The sequence below is a fragment of the Vigna umbellata genome, chromosome 1 (assembly GCF_029865625.1).
Source record: "Vigna umbellata cultivar VRB3 chromosome 1, Vumbellata_1.0, whole genome shotgun sequence".
Lineage (NCBI taxonomy): Eukaryota > Viridiplantae > Streptophyta > Magnoliopsida > Fabales > Fabaceae > Vigna > Vigna umbellata.
In genome coordinates this window covers 101,591,114-101,611,859 of record NC_142165.1, presented here as the reverse complement: position 1 = coordinate 101,611,859, position 20,746 = coordinate 101,591,114, and the positions used below count along the sequence as shown (strand labels likewise).

General features: G+C 37.0%; 4 protein-coding genes across 4 annotated transcripts; 3 read left to right on the top strand and 1 right to left on the bottom strand.

Moving 5' to 3' along the window:
• On the top strand, positions 1-3,471 carry LOC124841844 (calcium uptake protein, mitochondrial-like). The gene is made up of 7 exons (XM_047318205.2): positions 1-549; positions 906-973; positions 1,111-1,334; positions 1,447-1,530; positions 2,076-2,283; positions 2,627-2,923; positions 3,010-3,471. The coding sequence occupies exons 1-7, from the start codon at positions 213-215 to the stop codon at positions 3,214-3,216; spliced, it is 1,425 nt and encodes a 474-aa protein (XP_047174161.2). The 5' UTR covers positions 1-212; the 3' UTR covers positions 3,217-3,471.
• A 1,546-nt stretch (positions 3,472-5,017) lies between these two features.
• Positions 5,018-6,602, bottom strand: LOC124841852 (LOW protein: nuclease-like protein). Its single transcript, XM_047318216.2, has one exon. It carries the CDS (start codon positions 6,528-6,530, stop codon positions 5,265-5,267), a length of 1,266 nt encoding a protein of 421 aa, XP_047174172.1. The 5' UTR covers positions 6,531-6,602; the 3' UTR covers positions 5,018-5,264.
• Positions 6,603-8,771: 2,169 nt separating this feature from the next.
• On the top strand, positions 8,772-11,380 carry ABCI8 (ATP binding cassette protein 1). Its single transcript, XM_047318212.2, has 2 exons — positions 8,772-10,253; positions 10,907-11,380. Exons 1-2 carry the CDS (start codon positions 8,856-8,858, stop codon positions 11,123-11,125), a joined length of 1,617 nt encoding a protein of 538 aa, XP_047174168.1. The 5' UTR covers positions 8,772-8,855; the 3' UTR covers positions 11,126-11,380.
• A 2,353-nt stretch (positions 11,381-13,733) lies between these two features.
• On the top strand, positions 13,734-17,993 carry PHOX3 (Octicosapeptide/Phox/Bem1p (PB1) domain-containing protein / tetratricopeptide repeat (TPR)-containing protein). The gene is made up of 3 exons (XM_047318208.2): positions 13,734-16,523; positions 16,628-16,867; positions 17,737-17,993. The coding sequence occupies exons 1-2, from the start codon at positions 14,510-14,512 to the stop codon at positions 16,774-16,776; spliced, it is 2,163 nt and encodes a 720-aa protein (XP_047174164.2). The 5' UTR covers positions 13,734-14,509; the 3' UTR covers positions 16,777-16,867; positions 17,737-17,993.
• Positions 17,994-20,746: the final 2,753 nt, after the last annotated feature.

Here is a 20,746-nt window from a genome sequence, read left to right as displayed (position 1 = left end):
CATGAAAGGAGAAATCACAACCAACCATGCAACTTTGAATCCGAGTCAAAGGAGCACAAATTTCGCGCTCCATCCGTACACAAACTACATCCTGGTTGGATGTTGAATCAGTGTTTCTTTCCAACGTTTTCAGCGACATAACATTATGCACACTCCATATATGGTGTGTTCTCGTTGTCCCAATTTCACATTAGTCTCAACTCAACCTTAGCATGTTTTCTTTGGGTAGAAAAATTCAACTTTCTCTGCGGCATAACGTAAGGCCGTTCTGCAGCCAATCACAAGGTTCCACCTCATCATCATCATCTTCTTCTTCCTTCAGTTCCTTTGTTGGGCCCACACATGGTGACGAGAGGATCGGAGACTTCGAAGCCTTTCTTAGAGCAATCACTTCTGGGGTTGTGGTCGTTGCCTCCACGTTAGGCTTTTGGTATTGCTCCTCTTTGTCTTCTTCTGGTGCCAATTCTCTTGAGTCATTTTCTGATTTTGCCAATCAGGATCAGCTCCAACAAAAGCGTCAGACCAAACCCCCCAGGTTTCTCTTTAACGGTATCCTCCTATTCATCAATGATTCACGTTATTGCATCTTCATTACATTTGTTTTCTCATTTTAGTGCGTAATTTCCTTTTTTAAATTTCAATTCGCAATGTCACGAGACCATGTTCACTGGAACAATATGTCCCTGATAATAAATATGTTGTTTTTCAATAAACTTCGTTAATTCACGTGCAATACGGATCCTAAAACTTGTATACTAATAATTTAAAAGCTTCTTTGCACTGTTGTTCAATCATGCATTGACGTATAATTGGAAATTATTGTCTTCAGTAATAATTAATTCAAAAGTCATATCTACACTGTTGTTGCAAATTTTTAGATTTGTTATGCTTCTGATTTGATGCAGATGACTATAGAAGAAGAATATTCTTTAATTATGAAAAACGCATTCGCTTGCAGAGCCCTCCTGAAAAGGTAAACAATCTTGTCATCATGTGTTTGTATAATTATCAGCCATGTTGTTGTTGTTGTTGTTTTTCTTTCTTCAGCTTAAAAAGCAGAGAATTGTTACTATGGCATGTTTCATTTATCTGGCACCATGTTAAGTGCAGGTTTTCGAGTACTTTGCATCTGTTAAATCCCCTAGTGGTGAGATTTTTATGACACCTGCAGATTTGATGCGTGCCATTGTTCCTGTCTTTCCTCCCTCCGAATCAACCCGTGTTAGAGAGGGTTTTCTAAGAGGGGAGCAGGTTCCCGGGGAGTTGCAGTGTGAACCTTCAAAGTTTTTTATGCTCTTTGACACTAATAATGACGGACTCATTTCCTTTGCAGAGTGCGTATTTGTTGTCTTTTTTATTTGCTTGAAACTTCTCACATAACAACTGCTGAATGAGTACTAATGCCATGTAATTTGGATAACAAAAGCTCTTCTTTCTTGACACCAGGTATATATTTTTTGTTACTCTCCTCAGCATACCAGAGTCCAGCTTTTCAGTGGCTTTTAAAATGTTTGACCTTGATAACAACGGGTAGGAACTTCTCTTTTCCTTCTGCATGTCATAAGCTGTATTTACAAATTGCATGAAGCTTTGGCCTTCTCATTCCTTAATGGAATTTTCAATTAGCTTCGGCATGTTGTGTTGTGTGTACCATCAATGATTCTTTTTACAATACACACACTAGTGAACTATCCATAATTTAGATATGGATCCTTTTACAATGTAGAGTCCACTATCACTTGGTTGAAGAAATCAAATGCAGACATCCATCTTTTGTTTACACCATCAGTGTTTTGGATTGCTCAGTGTCAAAAGCTCAATCATATTACTGTTAAGGCAAATCTAAGATGACGTTCTCTGTATAGCACTAAGCACGTAACATATCGAGTATGGTGTATAATTAAGATAAAAAAATTGAAACAGGCATGAAGACAGACAAGTGTAGACAAGATTTAGTTACACCTAACAATGTCAAACAGATTGGGATTACTAGTCAGATCTGTCTGTATAAGAATTTGGATTTTTGTTTTATGTTTTGGATATATCTGAATATTTTAAGAGGTGTTTGTCAACAGTGAAATAGACAGGCAAGAATTCAAGAAAGTGATGGCCTTGATGCGATCACAAAACAGACAAGGGGCCAATCACAGAGATGGACGACGTCTTCGCGTCAATACTTCTGTAGAAAATGGGGGTCTCTTGGAGTATTTTTTTGGCAAACATGGAAATTCATGCTTGCAACATGAAAGATTTGTTCAATTCTTAAGACAGCTGCATGATGAGGTAAGTGAGTTCAGGGTATGCTACTTTTCTGTCTTTGGATTGTTTCATTGGTGTCGTAAATGTGGCTGAAGAAGAAGTCTTACATTAAGAATAAACATGTTCTGCAATATACGAATTCTTTTGTACGAACTATTTCTGATATCATTGACAGCGATCTCTGTTTTATATTCCATAACAATAAGACTCAACTATCTTGTTAGCAACTAGAACGTCTGCTGAAAAATTGGTCAACTTCAACAAAATATGTAGAAAACTTGATGAAAATTTTAGTTTTCGAATCATCCTTAAAGATTGCAAAATATTTCGTGATTAACATGCAATGCCCTTGGAATTTAATTTGCAGATCTTAAGGTTGGAGTTTTCCCATTATGACTACAATAAAAGAGGAAGCATTACAGCCAAAGATTTTGCCCTGTCCTTGGTTGCATCTGCAGACGTCAATCACATAAGCAAACTGTTGGATAGGGTGGAAGAACTGAACAGGGACCAGCAACTCAGAGAATTAAGGCTTACATTCAAGGAGTTCCAAGATTTTGCAGAATTGCGCAAGAAGTTGCAATCCTTTTCTCTGGCCATATTCAGTTATGGAAAAGTTAATGGGGCGTTGACAAAAACTGATTTTCAGAGAGCAGCATCTCAAGTACTGATATCTGCCTTTGCCAAATTAAATCAAAACCATTTTGAATTCACGAATAAGTTCTTATGTGTTATGTTCTATTCATGCAGGTTTGTGGTGTTTGTATTACAGATAAAGTGGTTGACATAATTTTTCATGTGTTTGATGCTAACCGTGACGGAACCCTAAGTGTAAGCGAGTTTGTGAGAGTTTTACAAAGAAGGGAGGATATTAAATCAGGCTCTGGCTTCATGGGTTTGGTATCTTGCTGGTCGAACTGTGTAAAGAATTGTTCATCTAAAAAGCTTCAATTATGATGGAACACATTCAACCATGCACATCATCATTTAGGGAATCTGGCAGAAGATTCATTCCCATAGAAATGGAAATATGCCGACGCTGTCACACCATCACCGACTGCAATCTACACACAAAATGTAGAGTCTAAGACCTTTTGGATTTGGTGCCCAAAGTCCTCTTCTATTTGTACATACTATCTCCAGCTATCCCTTAAATTTAACTGTTGTCTTTCACTGTCAATGCTAGTAATACGAGTAAACATTAAATGAGTAGATGATTACAACAAGTTTAATTATTTCCTGCTCTTTATATATTTTTTCCCTTGCTCAATATCAGTGTATAAAAACAGCAAATTCATTACATTTTTTCTTAAAGAAGAGAAATAAAGAAGAAAGGTTTAATTATTTATGCTGTGTTCCCTTCTACAAATTTACTATTGGAGAAGATGAAAAAGAGAGTGACCTTTATATTCATTTCAATGGGTTTGATAGTATTTGTTACGGAGGATTTGGGGATGAAGGGGAAGGAGAGTCTTCTCTGCCCAAAAAATATTGGAAGGGATTTAGCATTTGGTTTTGATATTTTTACAAAAATTTCCTCTCACTTTTTGGAAATTCCATGCTACGCTTTTTTACTGTAGACAATACTTTTGTTGTGCATGTCCATCGTGTCCAAATTCATATTTCATCAAATCATACGTTCACTTATAGCTAAAATTTCATCAATAATATTTCACATTTAATATTTAATATAATAATTATTATTATTATAAGGACAAAAAAATTCTTATATTTTTATTTATTACAATATTTTTTTATTTTATCATATTCATCAAATTTTTCACAAACTCTTGCGAGCTTCACTCACTCTCACCTTTAAATTTCTTAAAAAAACAAAATCTTTATCCTCAAATTCATTTATTCATTGTCTCTCAAACTACTAACAAGGGAACACATATATCTAAGGACCACAAGTATTAAGATCCGGACAAATTTACAGTGTTTCAACCACGACGATAAAGTTTAACGAAGTACTTAACCTAAACTATTTAAAATTTTACCAACCCTAGTAGGCACTCGCTAACTAATTCACCCATCCATTGCAAAATTGCACATAGCAATGAGTTTTTCATAATTAGTTGAGGTTGGTTTGACGTCTTTCAAAAGTTGGAACAATAACTTGCATGAAGTTGGAATTGACAACTAACTTGACAAAACTGAGTCACATTCTCCCATTTGAAACCAAGCGACAAATTTGGAAAGAGTCTCTCCTCAACTTCCTAGATTAGGCACACTGAAATAATTCAATGAGGCACACAAGTGACACAACAACTTGTCATGTTCAACGCCCTTTTCTTTGTGGACCTCTACCGCAGAAAAGTTGTATTGCTTTTCTTTAGTAACACACAACCCCTGTCCTTTCCCACTGACACGTATGATGGGAAAAGAGTAAGGCTGAGCTCATGAAAATTTTTATGAGCTTAAACTTTTCCACTGATTTTATATGTTAACCTTAAATGTAATTGCAGCAGTTCTATAAATTTTTAATTGTGATAAGTAGCGACCCAGGTTTTACCACTTCATCGAAGACAATTCTGATAAGTTGTCAAGAGCCCGAAGCAAATGACAAGTACAAATCTGAATGACTGTTTGCAAATCAGGTTTAAAATAAAAAAAGGGTCAATCACTAAAGATTTTATGCTACGTACTAACCATGGTTCCACTGGCAAACCCAGCAATTAATTCTAAGTGGCTTCCACTGAATCGGAGAGAATTTTGTGCCAAATTTTAAAAACAGCTCATCTGTAACAGACGAAAATGATATGAGAAATCTGAACACTTGCGGAGCCAACAATTGAAAAATTATGCTGATTGCAGATTTCTTTCTACTCAAGCTATCCTTCAATATACTACAAGAAGGCAACGAATCGAATATAATGGAATTGATGCCATACATGGTTTCCAAACTGCAAGTGACACTTGCCATTGCCAGCAATTCCAAAAAACAAATCGACCAATCAAAATAAGTATACCATATATTAATATTCCACCCTAACACTATTTATTCATTTTCTGGAACTCATCCTACTCAAATGCATAGCAAGTGCATCCCTCACCCTCACTGCATTCTCGTCCCCCACCCCATCAAAAGCAGGAAATCCCTCTTCCTTTTCCAAGCAACCCTTTCCCACCCCTTCATCTGACATTTTTTCATTGCACTTGACAGTAAAATTATGCAACAGACAGCCAGCAACAACCACAAACGGCAAATGCTCAATACACTCTAGCTTCCACTTCCTCGATGTCGCGAGAAGCTGCCACCTGGCACGAAGTCCCCCAAAGGCATTACCAACCAACTCCATTGCATTACCATGAGCACAATTGAAAGCCCTCTCCGCCGAGCCAAAACTATCCTCCTCATTCACTCTGTTATAAGGCGTCAAAAGCCACGGCAAAAGGGGAAAACAAGGTTCTCCCAGAATATACTGAGGAATCAAATTACCGTCGTGGAGATTATAACACGGACCATTCAACAATTCCTTGGATTCTTCAACCTCATGATAAATCTTACTCTCACGCAAAATGGTTTCGGGATTCATGGTACTTGGCCACCCAGCCGAGACATCCAAGAACCTCCCTTCGGAATCCACCAACGCTTGAACCATCAAGCACCCATTTTGACCCAACAACGAATCATCAATTCTGAACCTAGCCAGCCCCAAAACCCCGAAACAGTTGGGGAGAGAACTCAGGCCGAAACCCACCACAACCCTCTCGGAACCGGTGCGGAGCTCGAAGAGGTGTCCCAAGTTGTCGACGACTGCCTTGCAAACGGCAAAGAAGGCGCGGCAGGCCTCCGACGGTGCGATACCGAAGCGTCGGGCGATGGCGGCGTAGGGGGCAGCGTGGGCTAGGCGGAAGAGGGCGGCGGCGAGAACGCAGTCGGGGGCGATGTGGGGGAATGAGGGGGCAAGGGAGGGGGTGAGGAGGTGGAGGAGGTGGGAAAAGGAGGGCTTGGACATGCGGAAGGCATTGAGCCATCGGGAATCGGAGAGGGAGCAGAAGCGGCGGAACCAGCAGTCGCGGTGTGGCGGAGAGAGAAGGGGTGAGGGTTTGGGTTGTGGAGAGAGGGAAATGAGGGATGAGATTAGGGATTCGAGACGGAGGGATTGGGAAGGGAGGAGAAGAAGGTCGTTGCCGGATAGAAAAGAGTGTGCTGTGTGCGTGACTTGTGCGATTAAAGCGGCGACGTTTTGGTTTTGGTTTTGGTTTTGGAATTGATGGTGGTGTTTTACGTTCAGGGCTCTCTTCGCCTTCCGCTTTTTGGCCATCACCCACCACCTCTTCTGTTCCTCAATTCTTCACTCTTAATTCTCAGTACACTCCTATCTTCTTCTTTTACTTTAAATCCTTTTTTTTAGCAACTTCTCATAAATATTTATACACTATTTTTTTAAATAAATTAAGACCTAGTAAAAAACCTTAAATGGGACAATGTCAGTAACCAAAAACACCATCATTAAAATCAAATTTAACTTCTATTAGCAAATCCTTTAGCTCTCAGGTAATAGAAAAGCTAAAGAAAGAAAAAGGAAATTATAAGAAACCCAATTAGGAACGAAATACAAAGTTATTTAATTATTAAAATTTTTAGAACAAATTTCAGTTGAATTTCAATTTTAGTTTTATATTTAATTGGGAATATTTTTTATTATTATTATAATAGTTTATAGAAAAGTCAGTGAAAAATAAAATAAAAAATATAAACTATAAATTATTATTTTATATAATTATTAAAAAAAATCAGTCAAAAATAAAGAATGAGTTAAAGTATTAAATGAAAATGTTGAAATTTATATTTTATTTCAATTATTTAATAACGAAAGGGAAAAATTTATAAATATAAACAGCATCCAATGGATAAAATTGGCTTTATTTTATTAACACATCATTGTGATTTATTAAACATTTATCAATTTTAGTATAATTAATTGAAACATTTTAACATAAAAAGTTATGGATAATGATATCTTTTGACAATATTTTTTTACAACATTTTAACATTATCTACGTGTCATCTGGAACAATTGAAAATATGTCATCCTTAAGCTCACACAATTTAAATAATCATAGCAAAAAAAAAAAATACACAAAGACAGATAAGAAGGATAAATTAGATAAGGCCTTGTTCTTTTGAGTGAATTTGAGGATAAATTTTTTTGTTGTCGTTTATTTAAGTGAATTTGGAGGTAAATGAGAGTGAATTTGGAAATAAAATCTGTGAGAATTAGTATAAAATTGTATTGACGTGACAAATTAAAAAAATTTATTTCCAAATTCACTCTCATTTACCTCCAAATTCACTCAAATAAACGACAAAAAAAATTTATCTTCAAATCCTATCAAATATCCTCAAATTCACTCAAAAGAACAAGGCCTAAACAAGACAGTTCATATATATTATATTACAATTTCAAAATTAGTTCAAAAATCATAATAATCCATTCATCATATACATACCATAACTTAAACAAGACTCATCCGGATTAGATATAATTAGTAATTCGTACATTTATAATGATAGTACAACTAACTGAAACCAATCTATTATCATAATACATCCTATATGCTTTTAGTATAAAAATGGAGTTTTTAAGAGATTTTGAGTCAACAGATATAAACTATTTTCAAGAGTTTGAAATATTTTATAAGGCCAATTAAGAGTTGTCTAGAAGTTTATAACAAAATAATAAACTAGACGTACATCTCTCTAACCTTGTCGGCATTGAGAAAATTGAAGTGCAACCTGTTTTATAGTAGCGGCAACCATTGTACATATTTAAAAATTCGGTCCCTGATAAATAAGTCTAAAGGTAAATAAATAAAGTGTGGAGGGTCTATGTAGGAATTTTTTTATTTAAATTGGGTTTATTTTTCAAAAAGATAAATCTATATGAATTCAGCACAGGCCTCTCCTCTGGTCCATTTTTTTTCCTATTAAATATTTAATTAAACATTTATTTTTCTGGAAGCAATCACGTCTTGTAACTCTTGGCAATTCTCGTCCACATCTCCATGAATTTCTCCTTTTACAAGAAAACATGTGCAACTTTTGCATTCAACATTTTGACGTAAGAATTTAAATAAAAAAGATTATTTTTAAAAGAAAAAAAGATGCCAAATAGTAAGGTTAAATATATCCAATAAACTGATAGCTCACAATGCAACAAAACAAAACTCATAAATAACTGACTGTTTCTTTCTCAATCAGCAAAACACAGCTTCAAATACGAGCACTGTCACAACAAAAATTTCTGTCTATGATGGTAACATACATCTTCTTTAATTCATCTTCACATATGATATAACAGACTCGTCTATTTATAAGACACATGGAATAAGTTTGTCATATTAAAGATGAAAAACGAGTAACTAAAAATAAAAAATTATTAGAAATATATCAAGGTAGGTAAAAATAAAATAAAAACAAATTCACAAGACAGAAGAGTGAGTGGGAATAAAAATTATAAATTTGAATTTGATGATTATGGAAAAATCAAAGTTGCACGCTGAGGACACACGACACCCACAAGTAAGTTGGAAGGAACCAAATTCCCAATTTTCTTTAATTATCTGTGTCAAACCAAACCTCATCCATGGCGTCTCTTCTCCGCTGCAACGGCCTCTCCATCTCCCCCTTACCTCCGCAACCCACGCGCCACCCCAAATCCATTGTCCCCCCAACCCTAAACATCAAACCCCCAAAACCTTCGCGCCACGTTACGGTGCGCGCCGAGGTGAAAGAGACCGCCGCAACCGCCACTTCCTCCGACGAGAAGATCCGTGAAATCCTCCGCAACCGCGATTATGATAAGAAGTTCGGATTCAGCATAGACATCGATTCCTTCTCGATCCCTAAAGGCCTCTCCAAAGAAACTATTCGACTGATCTCGTCCCTGAAAGAGGAACCTCAATGGATGCTGGAATTCCGATTGAAGGCATTTGAGAAATTCCTGTCCATGAAAGTCCCTACCTGGTCCGACAACAGCTACCCTCCTATCGATTTCCAGGATATCTGCTACTACTCGGCTCCCAAGAAGAAACGCTCTCTGGAATCCCTCGAAGACGCCGATCCCGAACTCCTCCGCTACTTCGACAAGCTCGGCGTTCCTCTCAACGAGCAGAAGCGTCTCGCCAACGTCGCCGTCGACGCCGTCCTCGACAGCGTCTCCATCGCCACCACCCACCGCAAAACCCTCGAGAAGGCCGGGGTCATATTCTGCTCCATCTCCGAGGCTATTAAGGAGTACCCCGAGTTAGTCCGCAAGTACTTAGGGAGGGTCGTGCCCTCCGATGACAACTACTACGCCGCGTTGAACTCCGCCGTCTTCAGCGACGGGTCGTTCTGCTACATTCCCAAAGACACCAAGTGCCCGATGCAGATCTCCACCTACTTCAGAATCAACGCGCTGGAAACGGGGCAGTTTGAGCGGACTTTGATCGTTGCCGACGACAGGAGCTTTGTGGAGTATTTGGAAGGGTGCACTGCGCCGTCCTATGACCGGAATCAGCTCCACGCGGCGGTGGTGGAGTTGTACTGTGGGGAGGGGGCGGAGATAAAGTACTCCACGGTGCAGAATTGGTACGCTGGGGATGAGAATGGAAAAGGTGGAATTTACAATTTCGTGACGAAGAGAGGAGTGTGTGACGGGTCGCGGTCGAAGATATCGTGGACGCAGGTGGAGACGGGTTCTGCGATCACGTGGAAGTATCCGAGTGTTGTGTTGGAGGGAGATGATAGTGTTGGGGAGTTCTATTCTGTTGCTTTGACGAATAACTATCAGCAGGCTGATACGGGGACCAAGATGATACACAAAGGGAAGAACACAAGGAGTAGGATTATCTCCAAGGGTATATCCGTTGGACATTCCAGGAACTGTTATAGAGGGCTGGTTCAGGTTCTGTCCAAGGCGGACAATGCGCGAAACTCATCGCAGTGTGACTCCATGCTTATTGGGGACAATGCAGCTGCCAATACCTATCCTTACATTCAGGTGTGTAGTAGCATGCCTTTTTGCTTTTCTTGTGTGTTTTGTTTGTCTTGCTGGAACGATTCTAGGTAGGTTGTTTTCATAAACAAGGTGGAATTGTGTGATTTATGTAGCTGACTTTACCTACTGGAATAGGTTTTTGTTGTAGCTGTTGGTTGGAATCAGTGTTTATTTTGTGTGTGGATAGAATAGGAAGGGGTGAATGCATGAGGATAAACAATAGTATAGAACTAAGGAAATCATTATTTTGGACTTAAGAATTTAAGATAGGATTTGGCCTTGATGGTATTGGAGTTTATATCTAAGCTTGTTGTTTATCTTAACCGTTAAGCAGAACCCACACTAATATATGGTCTTGTGAAACTTCACATTAAAAAATGTTGAATCCTCAATGAGAGCGAATGTACCGGAGATTTAGTATAATCAAATTAAGTAGAGAGAGGATTTGTAACATTGAATCAGACTTAGACCGAGACTTTGGTCTATCTCTTTGTTGTTGGTTTGAAAAAGAAACAGCAGGTCATCAGTTTTTTGGAGTTATTCCCTGCCCCACTAATCCGCATTACTTCCCATTTTCTTTTGTCTTTCTTTATTTTCTCCCTGCTTCCATATCTGTATACTTTTGTTTTGCTAAAGCAATCACGATTACTTTGTAGGTGAAAAATCCAACGGCAAGAATTGAACATGAAGCCAGTACATCTAAAATTGGAGAAGATCAACTGTTCTATTTTCAGCAAAGGGGAATAGACTATGAAAAGGCAATGGCCGCAATGATCTCTGGCTTTTGCCGTGATGTCTTCAATGAGCTTCCTGATGAATTTGGTTCCGAGGTGAACCAACTCATGAGCTTGAAGCTTGAGGGCTCGGTAGGTTAAACAGTTTGTTAAGCACATTATTTGGAATTTGCTCAGGCCATTTGTTCTTGAAGTTGTACAAGGCCATAGAGGTGCTGCATTCCGAAGGATGTGTACATGCTGTATATAGATGTTGTCTTCTAGTTTACCACAAAAGGGCCCTCAAGCATTACCAATTTTCTACCTTAATAAGTAATCACTGTAATCCTATAATTTTGTTTTGTGGATTTACTCTGGATTACCACTTGTTTAATATAAATCAGTGTTTTAGAGGTATTGACAGTCTATCTGTTAGTTTCATGGCTTCAGCAGGTACTGGTGGTACATAATCACTTCCTTTAACGAGGAAAAGACATCCCACGTTGCCATAATAAATTAATATCCCTGTAATCTATTTCTACATTTACAGCCTGACTTTTCAGCGTTCAGTAATTCTGTCAAACCATAATATCAGAATTAGTTCTAAATATGTAGATCCTGACAAACATGTTATACCGAAATAAAAATGGAAAGTTAACAAGATGATACAATGGTAAAATCAAAAAATTGGTGCCACCTTTGGCTTTAGCAAAATTCTAGTATAAATAACATCAAAATGGTCCTTGTCAGTTATTTTAACATCAAGTTGAACAATTTCTGGGTATTTATCATCAGAGGACCAAACTGTTGAGTAATGACAATGGTATCTTCGGAAGATCAAAATGGATGTTTACTGTATTAGAAATGATAAATGCTAGAGAGTTTAGTTTGCACACACAGAACATGTCCTTTGTTTTTTAATCTTCATTCATATTTGATCAAATGTTCTCTCTCTTTTGTTTTTATTTTTTAGGTTGAAATACGATTCCTAGTTAGGCTGGTCCTTCTTTTTCAGATATTTGGTAGAAATATTGCGTACTTGAATTCATTTGGAGCATGTCAATCTGTGATTTGTTTTTGGAAGAGGTTGCATGCATTCCTGAATTAATCCTTGAATTTAATGACAAATAGTTCTCCCCATTGTCATTGAGGATGTTAAAAAAGAAGTTCTAGGCCATGAAAATGTGACAAACTATTTGACCGTAATTCTACAAGAGGGACAACTGTTCTACTTGTCATTCTTTAAAGCGCCAAAGTTTATGTAAAAAGATAATAAAAATACAAAGAAAATTTATGTTGAGGTGGGAGAAATAGGATAGGAAGATAGTTTGGATCAATGAGAAAATATGTGTAAATCAATGGAAGATGGTGGACTGGGCATAAGAGAAATAGGAAAATTCATTATAGTTTTGTTGGTAAAATGGAAATGGAGGTTAGAAACAGAAAAACAAGAATTTTGGAAGGATGTATTTGCATCTAGATATAGCTCGTGGAAGAACATAAGACTTCAAAACTCAACAAAGGAAAGGTTATGGTGGTGGAAAGATTAATAATCATTAAATATATTGACATACAACGGTTGAATTTAAAATTCATGTTACCAACAACGATAAAGGACAACGGTAAATTATTCCCATCTTTAATAAGACAACAATAGTTTAAACTCTAAAAAGAAACAATCCTAGGAAAAAAACAACATATTCAACTTCCGCACAGAACAAATTCCAAGTCCTCGTAATTATTTAAAAAAAGACCATTTGTTTAATGCATATAATAAACTTAATTGTAATTAGTTAGGCCATGACTGCAATTCATTTTGCCTGCAAAGTTCAGAGATCACGAGGTAGTGGTTTGAGACTAATGCTACTTTTGATGATATTTATTTATTTTTAGAGATGTTTGACCTATTGTGTAGATTGAATCTAGCCAAAGAAAAAAATAAGCATTAATGATGGGTTTTTTTAACTTTTTTTTTTACTTGAATGTTGATGGTTAAGTCTTAGTTTGATCCAAATATGCATAAAAAGGAAAAATTATAAAAGATTACTTGTGGTATTGTCTTTCTGATTCTTTATTTATTTTTTATTTAGTGTAAGAGTTGTGAAGAATCACGTAGATCATGAGTTGTACAAGATTCATATTTAAGTCTTATGAATGAAAAAAAAATGAAGTTACAACTTTAGGAGGAAGCAAGCATATGCGGTGTGCAGTGGCACAACACATCAAAACCAACACCAACGTAGTTACCAGCTTTCCTTTCTTTTTCTATCTCCCACAATGCTTTTTCACTTTTCCTATCTACCAACCAATCTCTCACTCTCACTTCCCCTCTATTTTTTATTTATTTATAAAATTACAATAAGAGCAAAACTTGCCTAGAAATGTAAAACAATAGATTGGAGAATGATGTTTTTTTAATTTTCTTTTTTATGTTAATGGAGTATAATTTTATGGTTTTATTAGTTTATTGTTATATTACTATGATATTTTTTTCAATTTGTATTCGTTTACTTGTTTTTTACTTTGTTTTTTCTCTGTCTGTTTAATTCATTAATTTATGACGAGCAACACTGAATTCAAATTTTTTCAACTCAAAATCAGATTAGATTGACTTATTAATCAATCTATGATAAGTCAAATCGTATCAAATGGAATTATCCGTTTTTACAGCTCCAATTGTAATTAATATGTACGAGAAAAGTAACAATTTACAAAGTTGAAGTTGTAGTTGTTGTCGCTTCCCATGATTATGAAGGTTGTCAATTAATGGTTAATTCATTGGCATCAGAGGAATATAGAATGGACCCACCATATACAAAAATAAAGAAAAAGAAAAATACTTTGCCATGAGATATCAGATTCTGAGTTCAGTTAAGAAGCTCACGTTATGTGATTTCCTTTTTGACAAATGCTTTGGTGGCGTTAACGTGAAGGCTATGAAAAACCATTCTCCCACATTACAAAAGAACGTCAACAACACCACTTGCTTTTCTTCCATTTCAAACTTCCTTGCTGTCACATTGTGTTCTGGTTTTCCTTGTTGTTGCAAAGTTTGAAGCTTCCCCCCATAACTCGTTACCCAGATAAGTTTATTTCTCTTCCCAAATTCTGGGTTTTGTTTGACCTTTTCTGAAGTCTGTCTGTGAAATGGAATTTGTATTCGCTCAAACAAATAATAATTGAGAGAGAAGGATACGTCTGTGTTGAATGTTTGTGTCACTTGAAACATTATGGTAAGAGGACAACGCAGTCAATTTTCACTGGCACCATTTTGAGATTTTGAACTTGTTCCGATTAAAGATTTTTTCTTCAACTTTCACATGGGCTTCACATAGGAGGCTATGTTCTATCAACTTGGTTATGTTGTTGTTATGTTATCCACCGTTTCCTTGAGTTTTGGATGATGCCATGTTAATTATATCTGAAGGTCTCTCATGTTAGATTGCCTTTATATTTGTTTTCTTTTTGGTATACCTTGTTATTGGTTTTATTGTGTTCTTGGTTTGACTGGAATAAATTGAGTTGTGTTTGTGTGAGACTGGGAAAATGAGAAAGAAAACAAAGCAAGTAGGAGAAATAAGAGAGGATAGTAAAATGGGAGATAGCAGTCCCAAAACATATGATAATGATACTATGGTGTTCATTTCCATGTCTCAAGAATTTAAGAATGAGGGAAACAAGCTGTTCCAGAAGAGGGATGTTGAAGGAGCAATACTAAAATATGAGAAAGCCCTGAAGTTACTTCCGAGAAATCATATTGATGTGTCCTATCTGCGGAGCAACATGGCTGCATGCTATATGCAAATGGGAGTCGGTGAGTTCCCAAGGGCTATTCATGAATGTGATTTGGCTCTGGAAGTGACACCCAAATATAGTAAAGCACTGTTGAAGAGAGCAAGGTGCTATGAAGCTTTAAATAGGCTGGATTTAACTCTAAGAGATGTCAGCACTGTTCTAAAGATGGAACCAAATAATGTCATGGCATTAGAGATCTCAGAAAAGGTGAAAAATGCACTTGAGGAGAAAGGATCGAGAGTTAACGATACAATAATTGAGTTGCCTCCAAATTATGTCGAACTTCCTAGTGCTTTGACTCCAGAAAAGGTAGTGAAAGAGAATATGCGCAAGAAGAAGGGCTATAAAGAGGAAAAGAAGGCTCCTAATGACAAAATTCTAGAAAGGAAAACCGAGGAGAAGAAGACTGAGGGCTGCATTGTGGTTGTTGAGAAGAAGATCAACACATCGAAGAAGAAGAAGGCCAAGGAAAAAAATGATGAGAAGAAGGCTGATATAAAGGAAGTTATAGAGGAAAGAAGTAATGGCAGAAGGGAACATGTTCCTAACAAAACAGTTAAACTTATTTTTGGTGATGATATAAGATGTGCTGAACTGCCTACCAAATGTAGCCTCTTCCAGTTAAGAGAAGTTATTCAAGATCGATTTTCGAGCCTAGGAGCTGTTCTTGTCAAATACAGGGACCAAGAAGGTGATTTAGTCACAATCACTTCTGATGATGAATTAAGAAGGGCCGAAATAGGATCTCATAGTTGTATCAGACTGTACATCGTAGAAGCCACTCCTGAGCAGGATCCACTTTTTGAGAAATTTAAAGTGAAGGAGGGGGAAGTTGTTGGCATTAACATTGCAGTTGAGAATAGCTGTGTGGGAAAAGCAAATGGAATTGCTAGCTCTTCTTGCATTGAGGAGTGGATAATTCAGTTTGCCAAATTGTTCAAGAACCATGTTGGTTTTGAGTGTGACAGATATTTGGATTTTCACGAACAAGGTATGAAGCTCTATTCCGAGGCTATGGAGGAGACGGTTACAGGCGAAGAAGCACAAGGCCTATTTGACATGGCTAGAGATAAGTTCCAAGAGATGACTGCTCTTGCATTGTTCAACTGGGGAAATGTTCATATGTCTAAGGCAAGGAAAAAGATATATAAAACAGAAGACTCTTCTAAAGAGCATCTATGCGAACTGATCAAGAGTTCATATGAATGGGCGCTGGAAGAGTATTCAAAGGCAGAAGAAAAATATGATGCAGCCATTAAAATTAAGTCAGATTTTTATGAAGGATTTTTGGCTCTGGGGCTGCAGAAGTTTGAGCAAGCAAAACTTTTGTGGTATTATGCACTCAATAGTAATGTAGACTCATTAACATGGCCTTCCGCTGAGGTTCTCCATCTTTACAACAATGCTGAAGAAAATATGGAGAAAGGAATGCAGATATGGGAAGAATCTGAAAAGCAGAACTTGAGTAAAATGTCTGATTCAAATTATTCTATATTGGATTTGCAGAACATGGGGTCTGATGGGGTTTTTAAAAGTATGCCCTCAGAAGAACTTGCAGCACAGGAGGCACATATGAGGTCTCAAATAAATCTCCTATGGGGTACCATTCTGTACGAACGCTCAATTGTGGAGTTCAAATCAGGGCTTCCTATGTGGCATGAAACTCTTGCGGCTTCAGTTGAGAAATTTGAACTTGCAGGAGCTTCTCCAACAGATATAGCTGTAATTTTGAAGAACCACTGTTCAAATAATACTGCAGTAGATGGTATGTTTTCAAGACACTAAAAACTTTTTCACTGGCAGGTTTTGCCTTTAAAATTGACATAGCTAATACTATAGATTCATACATGTTAACTTTTTCACGGGCAGGTCTTGCCTTCAAAATTGATGAAATAGTAGAGGCATGGAAGGAGATGTACAAAGCTAAAATGTGGAAGAGTGGAGTTCCATCATTTCGTTTGGAACCCTTATTCAGAAGGCGAGTTTCAAAAACTTATCATGCCTTTGAGCTTGCATGAGTTGAATATGTTTCTTCGAGTACTTGAAGATTGACACGGTCAACAGTCACCAAGGCTGCTTCTGTGCCTGAAATGCTATTGTCATCAGAAGGTAACTGGTTAATTACTTATATATGTTTATTGGTGAAATGAAATAGCCAATTAGAAATGAAACCGAAGATACTTATCTTGCATATTGCAATTCACACCCCACTTTCCTGTCCAGCAAAAGCCATTTAGAAGCTTTTCATTCATTCAACGCTATACATTTCTGTAACTAAATTCAAGCAATCCTCTGCTATTATTACCCAAAAGTCAAATTGACCGCCTTGATAACTGTACAATAATTAAATAGTTGCAATAATTGTTCAAATGCTAAAAATTCCACTTAAATTCATCACCAATAGCAACTTTTGCAATATAAGATTCACTGTATGTATGAATTGAGAACACTATTGAATAAGGAGTAGATACTTATGTCAAAAGAAACACACTGCATATATATATATATATATATATATATATATATATATATATATATATATATATATATGACCCCGTGACACATCTTTATAGTCTTTGGAATTTGTAACTAAACATCACAACAATGGAAATTCCATGACTAAAATCACCATGGATTTTAGATGTTTCTTATCTTATAATGAATGTTATCATGAGTATACACTGCAATTTGTAGTGTTGTCGTAGTTTATGACCCTGTTTGTCTTAGTAGAGGGACCCATTATTAAATAACTAGATACATTGAAGTTCTCCAATCTGGTTCTAGAATCACATCGTGCTGTAATAATGATGATTACATTCCACTGTAACTTAATGCTCGTAGAAAAAGCTTTAGTTATCTACATGGTTGTCATAGCTTAATTATATTATTTAGTCCCCCTTGAGTTCTTTTGTGCTTAGTGTGTTGATAATATGATTATCGTCATGTTTGATGACAACCTTGGTTTGTCTATGCTGCAGGTTAATCATACTGCTTTTAAAAGAATGTGGGTTCACCAATATACTTGAGATATTCTTTCAATGGTGTTTAAATTTCCAAATACACAAGGGTCTAGAAGTTCTTTACACCTTGGAAAGATGGCGTTGCAGGAATTACCTTTTACTTAGTTTCTGCTTTTGCTCATTTTTCTCGCCCTTCATTTAGTTGGTAGATTTGTAGGATGTTAAATTTGTACCAAAAGCAAGCAGCGGGAGATGCATGTTCCTTTTTCTTGTTATTTATCGATGTGTAATCTACTCTTTCATCTTTGCTGAGGTAGTCTCTTTCTGAAAAAGTTTTCCTCCTACTGTGTTAAACTTATCTGTTGTTGTGACATCCCTAAAATATACGTCATGCATATATAATAAAGACGTCATTAAATTATAATAATAAAAAGCACTTGGAAACATATAATAGAGTATAAAGAATTACAGTCATCCTTACAAGTGCTATGAAGTTAACTTGAGACACTAAAGGTCTCCCAAATCAACACAAGTTCTACACATAATAGTTTTCAAAGTTCATAATCCAAAGTACTAATATCCTAATGATACTAGGATTCAACATTCTCTTCCTCCAAGGCTTGTTCCAAGGGTTCTTCCTCGACATCTGCTCCCATCCAAGTGGATGATCATCGCAAGAAAAAACATACGCAAACAACACAAACATGCAAGGGTGAGCTAATTATATAAAAAGCATACAATATGACAAGATGTGTATACAAGATTTAAATTGAATCAAACAAGATAACACACATCCTAACATGTTACGTTCTAAACTTGACTCGTCCGGACTTTAGAATGATAGTCGAGCTATGGTGGGTCTTGCGCTCGTGGTAGCTTATGAAACTTGGGCTCCCCTGCCCTACCACACTCACAAGGTTAGCTTGTTCTAGACCTTGAGGCATACTGGAAGCCCCCAAGACTAAGACCTCCTGCTACTCCTCACCACATGGTTCAATCCTCTCTACATGAAAAGAAAGACCATTGGAGTTTCAGGATGACCCCCAAGACTAAGCTCTTACTTTCATTCTAAACACTAAGAATCTCACCAAGAGATCTTACACAGATGGAACTTGGTTTACAACTTGTATCATCTTACCACCACTTATAACCATACACTTTTAATATCATCCACATACTTGTTTGAACATCACATTACAGACTATCGATGCAGGGAAATACTTCACCAATCAACCACAGAACACATCAGTCAAACACAACAGAAGAGGTAATTAAAGAACCATATTCAACACTTGTCGCACAGCGCACCACCCTCGCATGGCGAGATTGGCGCTATTCGCATAGCGCACCCACTCAGGTCGTCTTGCGAATTAGGTCTGAATAAGCATCAGACTTTGGGTCTCTCGCATAGCACCCAGGTTGCTGTGCGAGAGTCTAGACAGAGACCAACCCTCCTTACACTCTCGTTATGCACCCCACTTTGCCCTTCGAATTAAATGGGCAGTGGTCCCAGACCACCACCAGTCGCATAGCAACAGGACTCGCTAGGCGAGTCCACAAACAGAGAGCAACACCCTCTGGTAATTCGCATAACGAACCAGCTCGCTCAGCAAATTACCCAGACAGTGAGCACCCTTTACAAGGTCTCACTATGCGAGACAGCTCGCATAGCAACTCTGCATTATCTGCAGAATCACATACTCACACCAGCTCTTACCATTTCTAGACCTCTTGGCCAACTTCTAAGGCCTTCAATTCATATTATATACTTAGTTAGACTTGCCTAGATGATTAAAAACATTACTAAACTTCTAAAGTGACTTAGACTCAATTTCAACTCTAGAACACCAAATTCAATAACTTAAGCACCCAAATCAAATTCTAACCTTTGCAACTCGTTTTAGTCTAGTTTTATGACCCTAACAAGTCACAATTGACTTGTCTAAGATGCTCCAACAACCCCATTGTGCTAAGAACCTCTACTTCTCAAAATCACTACCTCACTTCCCTTGCACTAGCCTAAACTTCTGCCTAACTGTTAAGCTGCTCATATAAAAGTTTCTACAACAGAATCCTTACCCAGCAACACTTCATACAAGATCAATCAACAGTAACCGAGTTCATTCACACACCAGCCATCACAGTTCCATCATACCCAAATGCTTAAAATCAAGAAAACAGTCAAACCACCACACCAATTCAGAATTCAACATGCGTACATATTTACAAAACAGATTCAACCAAAACAAATATGAAAATTATAATTAGACTCTCCTTACCTTGTGGTTACAAGTACGGTACAACTCACAACAGTAACAAGGCTTCGATAGCTACACAGCCAACACCCAACAAGACCCTACAATCCATTAAAGTGGAGACAACACAACTCTTAGAGCTAGAACAGACAGAGAATCAAAAAGGTGCACTACCAGTTGCATGCAACAGTAAAGTTGCATGCCCTAGATCCAAGAAGTATGGAGAAACTGACTTACCCATCCAAATGAAAATCTAATCGGATGGATAGGAAGCCCTCAACTCCGTGAGCGAAAGAACTCCACCTAATCGAAAATGCAACGGTTCAATTGAATGTAAGAGTAAAGAGAAGACAGAGAAGAAAGAAGAGAACTAAGTTTAGAGAGAGAAGGAGAGTTGGCTACTGAAATCTGAGTTAGAAAATGAAGGACCCCTTTCTAAGATCATTGTGGCCCTTTGGGTCTGGTTGCCTCAATCATAAGGCCCAACAGCCCTACAGTTTTCATACTCTTACAATTGTAGTGCATTTTCTACTTAAAATGTCACAGATACATACATGTTTCTAACTGATCATGATAGTGATGAATTAAAAAAAAAAATATTCTCTAAATATTAGTCTGATTTTTTCCCTGAAGTATGTTATTCTTATTATTTTCAAAGAATATTATGCATTGTAAAATCTTAAATATTTAACTTTTAGGTGTACTTTTAATATTAAAATATTATAAAATTAATGATTTTTGTAGTAGTTTTAAATTAAAATATTATACTTTTT

What these genes read in the sequence shown, in the direction of transcription:
- LOC124841844 (XM_047318205.2), top strand. Translation starts at nt 213, where the DNA reads ATGTTTTCTTTGGGTAGAAAAATTCAACTTTCTCTGCGGCATAACGTA. An exon ending in TTTGACCTTGATAACAACGG is followed by an intron (nt 1,531 to 2,075) that starts GTAGGAACTTCT and finishes GTTTGTCAACAG; the next exon opens with TGAAATAGACAGGCAAGAAT. An exon ending in TTCAGAGAGCAGCATCTCAA is followed by an intron (nt 2,924 to 3,009) that starts GTACTGATATCT and finishes CTATTCATGCAG; the next exon opens with GTTTGTGGTGTTTGTATTAC.
- LOC124841852 (XM_047318216.2), bottom strand. Translation starts at nt 6,530, where the DNA reads ATGGCCAAAAAGCGGAAGGCGAAGAGAGCCCTGAACGTAAAACACCAC.
- ABCI8 (XM_047318212.2), top strand. Translation starts at nt 8,856, where the DNA reads ATGGCGTCTCTTCTCCGCTGCAACGGCCTCTCCATCTCCCCCTTACCT. An exon ending in ATACCTATCCTTACATTCAG is followed by an intron (nt 10,254 to 10,906) that starts GTGTGTAGTAGC and finishes ATTACTTTGTAG; the next exon opens with GTGAAAAATCCAACGGCAAG.
- PHOX3 (XM_047318208.2), top strand. Translation starts at nt 14,510, where the DNA reads ATGAGAAAGAAAACAAAGCAAGTAGGAGAAATAAGAGAGGATAGTAAA. An exon ending in AAATAATACTGCAGTAGATG is followed by an intron (nt 16,524 to 16,627) that starts GTATGTTTTCAA and finishes TTTCACGGGCAG; the next exon opens with GTCTTGCCTTCAAAATTGAT.